Below are 10,000 nucleotides of genomic sequence, written 5' to 3'. Positions count from 1 at the left end.
TTTATGTCATGGAATAGAGTGCAGTATGTATATGAATGTAGACTCTGATGTGCAGTTTGTATAGAAACATTTTATTTTAAAGCTCTACCTTTTAAACTGTAAACATTACAGATGCTTACCATAGCTATCTGTCATACATCATTAGTGTATGTTTGTGTGTATGCGTACGTGCATACTCTGTAGTGTGTGTGTGTGTGTGTGTGTGTGTGTGTGTGTGTGTGTGTGTGTGTGTGTGTGTGTGTGTGTGTGTGTGAGAGAGAGAGTGAGAGCGCATTTCAGGCTTTTATTATTTTATTCTTCAGAGTATTAGTGGAGAAGCTTTAGGGTTAGCACTACTGGAAGTGTGTGTGTGTGGAGAGGAAGTGTGTGTGTGTGTCTTGTGTGTGTGTCGTGTGTGTGTCTTGTGTGTGTGTGTTTGCACTGGCAATTTTAGCATGTAAATCTTGGTGTGGCAAGATTTGCATGCCAGCAAAGCCACTACACAACACTAAACAATACATTAATTGCGCTATAATGGTGACAAACGGTGCCCACAAATTGTTAGGGCCTCCATAAAGCTGTCCCAACAGCAGTCCCAACATCATACCACTGATACACCTGGGTATCAGCGGAGCCTTGTCTGGCAGTGAAACAGTTCATTCAGCCTCATTTACTGCCTTTTAAAAAAACATAGCTGGTATGGCTAACTTACTTTAACAAATCTGGTGTCTACTGACAATTGAGATGTACAAACTATGGCATAAGGGAACAATGAGTGGATAAGAGGCAATCCTTCATTTCGATTAAGTCATTAGTGAGCGAGCTAGGACGGACGTAGTCAATATAACTTTTGAAATGTACAGCGACAGAATTCAGAACATGGGCTGTTCTTACAGTATTCTCCCTGTACACCAAGTCAGAACGGCAGGATAAATAAAGGGGTATATAAACAGACAATGAAAGCTCTTACAATATTCGATGATGACATTTCTCTAAAACAGGCTATAGGCTACATGTGCACCACTAAGTCAGAACAGTAGGCTAAGTTATGAGGGGGAATGGGCCAAATGATTAGGGTGAGGCACATGGGCTACTAACAGCTTACTACACAACGTACATTTAGTATTACTTTCTTAGCTACAGAATACATATATCCCTGGAATATTACATCATTTATGCAGCAGCATACAATACATTTTTGGACTCACCTTGTTGTGCTGTGCTCACTTGAACAGGAAGATGGCTCGGCGGTCCTTCTTGTGGGCAAATTTTGTCATAAAACTTTGTCATCAAAGTCTGGCATTCTCTGGATTTATGATGCTTTCAAGGCAACTGGGAAGTCTGAAAAAAAACAAGGTTGAATCATGATGTCAGTGATCTTCAGGTCGGAGCTCTAGAAAGGGGCCAGAGTTGCCGACTTGGGATTCCGAGTAGGGTGACTGTTCAAAACGTATTTTTCCAGTCAGAGCTAGTTTTTTTCAGGTTTCCAGTTGTCTTGAACTCACTGAAGTCTGAGATTTTCCAGTTCTGAGTTTCCAGTTGCTTTGAACGTTGCAGAAGTCACCTGGCTTGACAGCATGGCCAATGTATTCAACCTTTTCTGGTTCATGGTTTTGCATGTGAATGTTTATCCTTTTAAGCTCGGAAAAGAGACACTTTCAGACGGATGCTTTAAATCCTTAAATCCGGACCACACACCCTATCCACCGAATAGCAGGCAGGTGAAGCAAAATAGGGATTGCTTTGCAACACTTGCAGTTAGACACGGATTCCTTCCAAACCACTCATTGTTGAAGTTGCAATTTCCAACTTGTTGTGTAATATTTATGTCCAATGGCCGATGAGCACCGATACGGTTTATCTATGGGTTTTCTTCATATGACAAGGATCGAAAAGGATTTGCCAGTAGATTGTAGATGTGATTCATGATGATTACTGCTTGTCTAGCTTGCTAGCAACGATTTTGAAATCAGTCCAATCAAAGCTACGATAGATATAATGTGATTTGTCATTATTTCATCTGTGGTCAATGACCTTGAGCCTTCTTGGATGGGCACTTCTAATGTAAAATCTATAGCAGCACCCAAGGGGGCTTGAACTTTCAAGCTCTCCCTGTAGATTTTGCGGTGACGTAATGTCCCCATGAGTGACAGAACACTGAGCCAATCACGGCGCAACTAGAGAAGATTACCAACCCCTACTCTCTGTATTTTTCCTGGCTGCCCACCATAGAAAGCACTGAGCTAGACTGTAACAAGTAAGAAAGCACTGAGCTAGACTGTAAAAAGTAAGATAGCACTGAGCTAGACTGTAACAAGTAAGAAAGCACTGAGCTAGACTGTAACAAGTAAGAAAGCACTGAGCTAGACTGTAACAAGTAAGAAAGCACTGAGCTAGACTGTAACAAGTAAGAAAGCACTGAGCTAGACTGTAACAAGTAAGAAAGCACTGAGCTAGACTGTAACAAGTAAGAAAGCACTGAGCTAGACTGTAACAAGTAAGAAAGCACTGAGCTAGACTGTAACAAGTAAGAAAGCAAAAATGTATGCAGCTTTATTAACTCAATATATATATTTTTACATTGTTATCAAACTGATATATGACATGTATTTAATGCCAAAATAACAAACAAAACAGTAACAAACCAGGTGGGGCTCAAAACAGGTGAATGACGGGTCGCCAGTGTGTGTGTATGTGTTTGTGTGTAAGTGTGTGTTTTTTCCATCCAGTGCAGTGTTTCCACATGCACGCCAGCCTTCAGAGAGACTAGCTGAGTGTAGTGTGATTACGGCTCCAGCAGTCTGCCTCCCTCCAACACAAGCACTCGTTAAGGAGAGAATGCTTTTGTTGTTCCCAGCTTGTTTACAAGGCACGTATCCAGCCTTTCACTCGCTCTCTCACTAAGCCTGAGAAATAAAAACATTTGAGACGCATCTGTGGGCAAGGGGGTCGTCAAGATGTGTGTCAGCAGGCAGGGCAGCGCTGTACAATTACTATACCAGGGTCTGGAGCTGAAGGAACAGTGCTACAGTACTGTAGTAATACTGTAGTAATACTGTAGTAATACAGTGAAATCATGCCTGGGTGTATTGGCCCTTACAGTATACAGTAGAATAGATAAGGTCTTTAACGTTTTTATTCCACATTCTAGTCATTTAGCAGACTCTCTTATCCAGAGCTAATTGCAGGTAGTGCGTTCACTTTAAGTTAGCAAGTTGGGACAACCACATATCAAAGCCGTAATAAGTGCTAGTGTTCTTCAATAAAGCAGCTCTCAGCAAAGCCGGTGCTGGTAAGAAAATGTTTCCACACTAGAACAGATGATGTCAGTGAATGTTATGCAGCAAACATATCAAATCAAATGTTATTGGTTGCGTACACATATTTTGCAAATGTTATCGCAGGTGCAGCAAAATGCTTAGGTTTGTAGCGCCGACAGCGCAGTAATACCTAAACAATACAAAACAATACACACAAATGTGATATATCAGAACGAGCCATGTCAGGAGTCCGGAATATAAATATACATGTATATTTAAGCAATCAGGCCCGATGAGGTGTGGTATATGGCCAATATACCACAGCTACGGACTGTTCGTAGGTCGCATACCCGTGGTATACGGTCTCATATACAACGGCTGTCAGCCAATCAGCATTCAGGGCTCAAACCACCCAGTTTATAAATATATGTATATAATGGTGTGTATAGACAGTATGGACAGGAAATGAATAGGAAAGGTGTGTACAGCAGCAGTCAAACGCTCCTGAAGGAATAGTTGCCTCTCCCATAACGGGGTTAACTCTGTACCAGAAGAGCAGTCCTATGCTGTAGTCTATTACACCTGTTTATTTTGGGACTGTTGCTAAGGAATGTTGTATATTTAAGAAACGGTGATTCAGAGAGTGTATTATTTGAAGTGTTTGGCCTGGCTTGAAAGAATGCTGTAAAAGTAGCTGTACTGTGTTAGTGGGCCTAGGTCACGCTGAAGCCCAAAGAGAAAGACCATCACGTCCAGCTGTCCAGCTGTCCTTCCACCCCCACACACACTCTCCGCATGGTACGAGCCACTAGGTGCCATCCATTTTTATCCTGGTTAATACATAGCTTTGATAGGAGCTGGCCAGGTGGGTTGTGGCTGGACAGGCGTTCATTGCCATGGGGTTAGAGATGGTGAGCTTACTGCATACAGTACAGTCCCTACACACACACACACACACACACACACACACACACACACACACACACACACACACACACGCAGAGCCCCTTTATTAGCAGAGCCTGAAATAGCAGGGATAATGCCAGGCGCATGTGCTGTGAATGACAATGAGCTGTGTGTGTGTGTGTGTGCGCGCGCACACGCGCGTATGTGCATGCGTGTGTATGTCATTATGTGATAATTAGCTGTAATGTTGTCGTTATCAGAACCCCTGAGACGTACTAAATGACAGATGATAGCTAGGGTATACTGTATAACAGCTCTTAAGGAGAGTATTGAACCCCCAGTGTGGAGAAGAGTGTGTGTTCTGGGCTCTGTAGCTGATCCGGGAGTGAGTTGACTGATACTGATACAGTTCCATTATGTTGTTCTGAGTACTGGGCGTGTGCTGAGCCTCTATTATCCCCCACTCATTCTCTTCCTCTCAGTACCTCCCCTTCTCTCTCTATTTCCTTTTCTCTCTTTTCTCTGCTTTCTGCATTCCTCTCCCTCTCTCCCCCTCGCTCCCCCTCTCTACCTCTCTCCCCCTCTCCCTCTCTCCCTCTTTCTGACTCTGACTGTCTGACCCGGAGCGACAGCACGCAGCAGCATTGACGTCACCCAGCGGTTGGCTGAGGAGCCCAGTCCTCAGGAGAAATGGAGGGAGGGAGGGAATGAGGGAGGGAGGATATTGCTTCAGTCCTCCCTGAGTTCAGGTCCTCCTAATCAGAGAACTACATAGTCTTTCTGTATATTAAGCTTCTGCCCTCAATTTTCACATGACCGTTTAGTAATTATGAGGAGAAAATCCTCACCCAGGTTGAGTTTGCCTCACCTCACTGATTTCGTGTCTCTCTTGGAACCAGGGCTCCCTCTTGAGGTCATGTACACGTTTATATTTTCAAATGTCTTGTCCTGACCATCTCTTTCTCTCTCCCCCCTCTGTCTCTCTCTCTCTCTCTAGATCAGCTTTAATATTGCATATAGATTGTAGCTTCCGTCAATGTAATTATCTGCATAATTTCCAATCCAATATATATATATACATTTAAAAAAGATATATTTTCCTTTATTACTTTCTAACCCTACCACTCCTTCCCTAATTGGAGTAAACTAGTGAACAACAACGCTTAGGCTTCTACTCCCAGCCTCTATATACTATATACATTTTACGTGCACAATATTGTTTTACATTAGTTATCTAGTTGATATTAGTTGTTATTACTCCCAACCTTCAGCTCCAGTCAACCCCTCCCATCTATCTCTTAACACCATCCATATTGGATTTCTATTTGCCATGTATTTTTCAACTGTGCTGTGATGATCTCTCTCTCTCTCCCGTCTCTCTCTCTCTCTCCCATCTCTCTCTATCTATTCCGTCTCTCTCTCTCTCTCTATTCCGTCTCTCTCTCTCTCTCTATTCCGTCTCTCTCTCTCTCTCTCTCTCTCTCTCATGTCTCTCTCTCTCTCTCTCTCCGTCTCTCTCTCTCTCTCGCTCCCGTCTCTCTCTCTCTCTATTCCGTCTCTCTCTCTCTCTCCCGTCTCTCTCTCTCTCTCTCTCTCTCTCATGTCTCTCTCTCTCTCTCTCTCCGTCTCTCTCTCTCTCTCTCTCTCCCGTCTCTCTCTCGCTCCCGTCTCTCTCTCTCTCTCCCGTCTCTCTCTCTCTCTCTCTCTCATGTCTCTCTCTCTCCCGTCTCTCTCTCTCTCTCTCTCTCTCCCGTCTCTCTCTCTCTCTCTCTCTCTCTCTCTCTCCCTCATGTCTCTCTCTCTCCCGTCTCTCTCTCTCTCTCTCTCTCTCTCTCTCTCTCTCTCTCTCCCGTCTCTCTCTCTCTCCCGTCTCTCTCTTTCTCTCTCCTCTCTCTCTCTCTCTCTCTCTCCCGTCTCTCTCTCTCTCTCTCTCCCGTCTCTCTCTCTCTCTCTCTCTCCCGTCTCTCTCTCTCTCTCTCCCGTCTCTCTCTCTCTCTCTCTCTCTCCCGTCTCTCTCTCTCCCATCTCTCTCTCTCTCTCCCGTCTCTCTCTCTCCCGTCTCTCTCTCTCTCTCTCTCTCTCTCTCTCTCTCTCTCCCGTCTCTCTCTCCCGTCTCTCTCGCTCTCTCTCTCCCCCGTCTCTCTCTCTCCCGTCTCTCTCTCCCGTCTCTCTCTCTCTCCCGTCTCTCTCTCTCTCCCGTCTCTCTCTCTCCCGTCTCTCTCTCTCTCTCTCTCTCCCTCTCTCTCTCTCTCATGTCTCTCTCTCTCCCGTCTCTCTCTCTGTCTCTCTCTCTCCCGTCTCTCTCTATCTCTCTCTCTCTCTCTCCCGTCTCTCTCTCTCTCTCTCTCTCTCTCTCTCCCGTCTCTCTCTCCCGTCTCTCTCTTTCTCTCTCCTGTCTCTCTCTCTCTCTCTCTCCCGTCTCTCTCTCTCTCCCGTCTCTCTCTCTCCCGTCTCTCTCTCTCTCTCCCCCGTCTCTCTCGCTCCCGTCTCTCTCTCCCGTCTCTCTCTCTCTCCCGTCTCTCTCTCTCTCCCGTCTCTCTCTCTCTCTCTCTCCCGTCTCTCTCTCTCTCTCTCTCTCTCTCTCTCTCTCTCCCGTCTCTCTCTCTCCCGTCTCTCTCTCTCTCTCTCCCGTCTCTCTCTCCCGTCTCTCTCTCTCTCTCTCTCTCCCCCGTCTCTCTCTCTCCCGTCTCTCTCTCCCGTCTCTCTCTCTCTCCCGTCTCTCTCTCTCTCTCTCTCCCCCGTCTCTCTCTCTCCCGTCTCTCTCTCCCGTCTCTCTCTCTCTCCCGTCTCTCGCTCTCTCTCTCCCGTCTCTCTCTCTGTCTACAGGAGAGAAGTTTGAGCTGCATGCTGGAACAGAGTCCACCCCCAGTGTTGTTGTCCATGTCTGCGACAGCGACACCGAGGAAGTCGAGGAACCAAAGAATTGCCCCAAACCAAAAATCATCCAGACCCGGCGCCCTGACCTTCCTACTTCTCACTGAACTCTGTCCCCCTTCCACTTCCTGTCGTAACATCGTCATCTGGAGGAAGGAGAATCGATCCCCTGTCTCTCTCTCACAGGAACAATCCCCGTGTTCAGCACTCCCCACCCTACGGCCACCTCGCCCGGGCCAGAAGGGGAGTGCTCTCTGTTACTCATCCTCGTCGACATACAGCCGTTGATGTGCTACATGTATGATTGTGTTGGCAATACTCCATACTTAAATCAAGATACAGCCACCATACTCTCAGTGATTGGTTCCTATCTGTATGATTCTGTTGTTGTAATGTCACACAGTTTGCAGTGATGGGGCAGCACCTTGCTTTGAGCTCGGCCTCTGATTGGCTTAGGGGTTGTGGCGAATGCCAGTGTAAAGAAGCCCATTGGTCGCCTTTATAGACGTGTGTTAGCTTTGCTCTCGCTCCACTGCGTATGTACCACAAGCACTGACGATGAATAGCGCTTCTCTCATTAGGGCATGCTAGCTACTGAGGTGGTGGGATGAGTTGAAGTAACCTGAAGGAGCATTATGGTAAATGGTCAATACTTTGTCCTATAGTCCCCTTAAAGTTGGGTTATTCATCGTGTTATCAGTGCTGTCTGTCGACCATGGGAATTCTTTCAATCTCGCCAATGCATGCACTGGTCTGATCTAGTTTGTGTGTTTACTTTGTTCCGTTTTCTGTATGTAGCTGTCAATTTGACCTCTCTTCTCTCTTCGCTAACTTCTCTCTTTTATCTCCCTGTGTTTTCTGGCTACCGGTGTCCTTCACAGAAAACAAGGCTATTAACAGTTACAATCCATGCATCTTACAGGGAAAGATTATGTACAATGACATTTCTGTGATTGTTCCTCAGTGTGAATTTTTCTGTGTCCATGTCTTGTCCCTGAAAGTCTGTTTGAAGAAAAGGGAGTAGAAGAAAACAAAAGAAAAAAACATAACAAAGAAAAAAATGCAATGCCTGGTGGCCACCTTTTCCTCATTGGCTGAAATGGAGAGCCAATCATATCACGTGAAGCCAGTCTATAAAGTGCATGGTTATGGTTTTTATAGAGATATTGTGTTGTCTGAGAACCGTGGCTCAGTCATGGGATTTCCTCGTGTTTCCTTTATGTGCCTCTGTAGGGAGCGAGAAAGAAACATTTATTCAAACTCACCACGAAGAAAATAAATGCATGATGACGATCCTGAGAGGAAAAAAATAATGTTATTATAGAGTTACACAAATCTTCCAAGTGCTATTACACAGTTTCTGTCGAGATGGTCAAGGGGAATTACATACTGTACTCACACACACAACCATGTTTGTTTTCCTTTATTGTGTGTTTTGTTTTTCCTGTGTTGGTTCAATGAGTGTCTTCTTGGTGTGCCTGATTTAACTTATAGGCAGTAGAACAAGCCCTGTACAAATTGGACCTCCCTGTCTATTTGTGGAGAACTGGCGTTGTGATACATTTTCTATTGTCCAAACTATTGACCCTTCCTGTTTCAGACATTGCACCTACACTCTGATTCTACATTACTGTGACCCACTGATTCAACCCTGGGTGCTTTTATACACTAACGCCTCACTCTAAACCCTCACTGTAACCCCTCACTGTAACCCCTCACTCTAAACCCTCACTGTAACCCCTCACTGTAACCCCTCACTGTAACCCCTCACTGTAACCCCTCACTGTAACCCCTCACTGTAACCCCTCACCATAACCCCTCACTGTAACCCCTCACTCCAACCCCTCACTGTAACCCCTCACTCTAAACCCTCACTGTAACCCCTCACTGTAACCCCTCACTCAAAACCCTCACTGTAACCTCTCATTGTACATCATTCCAATCCCCATCTCTGATAACGATGGCTCAAATGATCAGATTTGATAACCCAGTTCAAAGTGCACTAACTGAAATTATTTTTTAATTCCAACCAGTTCCAGTAGGTTGTAGTTTAATTCCAACCAGTTCCAGTAGGTTGTAGTTTAATTCCAACCAGCTCCAGTAGGTTGTAGTTTTATTCCAACAAGCTCCAGTAGGATGTAGTTTAATTCCAACCAGTTCCAGTAGGATGTAGTTTAATTCCAACCAGTTCCAGTAGGTTGTAGTTTTATTCCAACAAGCTCCAGTAGGATGTAGTTTAATTCCAACCAGTTCCAGTAGGATGTAGTTTAATTCCAACCAGTTCCAGTAGGTTGTAGTTTTATTCCAACCAGCTCCAGTAGGTTGTAGTCTAATTCCAACCAGCTCCAGTAGGTTGTAGTTTTATTCCAACCAGCTCCAGTAGGTTGTAGTTTTATTCCAACCAGTTCCAGTAGGTTGTAGTTTAATTCCAACCAGCTCCAGTAGGTTGTAGTTTTATTCCAACCAGCTCCAGTAGGTTGTAGTTTTATTCCAACCAGCGCCAGTAGGATGTAGTTTTATTCCAACCAGCTCCAGTAGGTTGTAGTTTTATTCCAACCAGCTCCAGTAGGATGTAGTTTAATTCCAACCAGTTCCAGTAGGTTGTAGTTTTATTCCAACAAGCTCCAGTAGGATGTAGTTTAATTCCAACCAGTTCCAGTAGGTTGTAGTTTTATTCCAACAAGCTCCAGTAGGATGTAGTTTAATTCCAACCAGTTCCAGTAGGTTGTAGTTTTATTCCAACAAGCTCCAGTAGGATGTAGTTTAATTCCAACCAGTTCCAGTAGGTTGTAGTTTAATTCCAACCAGTTCCAGTAGGTTGTAGTTTTATTCCAACAAGCTCCAGTAGGATGTAGTTTAATTCCAACCACTTCCAGTAGGTTGTAGTTTAATTCCAACCAGTTCCAGTAGGATGTAGTTTAATTCCAACCAGTTCCAGTAGGTTGTAGTTTAATTCCAACCAGTTCCAGTAGGTTGTAGTT

At 44.8% G+C, this 10,000-nt stretch overlaps 1 protein-coding gene across 2 annotated transcripts in view; it reads left to right on the top strand.

Annotated features, from left to right (window-relative positions):
- The window catches only part of rcan2 (regulator of calcineurin 2), a 120,451-nt gene that overhangs the window by 109,386 nt on the left and 1,065 nt on the right, over window positions 1-10,000 (top strand). For both annotated transcript variants that reach the window (XM_036975851.1, XM_036975852.1), the window contains one exon: window positions 6,972-10,000. This exon is cut by the window's right edge and continues 1,065 nt beyond it. In XM_036975851.1, coding sequence (XP_036831746.1) covers window positions 6,972-7,126 — 155 coding nt within the window. In that variant the 3' untranslated portion in view covers window positions 7,127-10,000. The remainder of the gene's footprint in view (window positions 1-6,971) is intronic.

This window comes from Oncorhynchus mykiss, chromosome 4 (genome assembly GCF_013265735.2).
Source record: "Oncorhynchus mykiss isolate Arlee chromosome 4, USDA_OmykA_1.1, whole genome shotgun sequence".
Lineage (NCBI taxonomy): Eukaryota > Metazoa > Chordata > Actinopteri > Salmoniformes > Salmonidae > Oncorhynchus > Oncorhynchus mykiss.
This window is presented reverse-complemented; position numbering and strand designations above follow the sequence as displayed.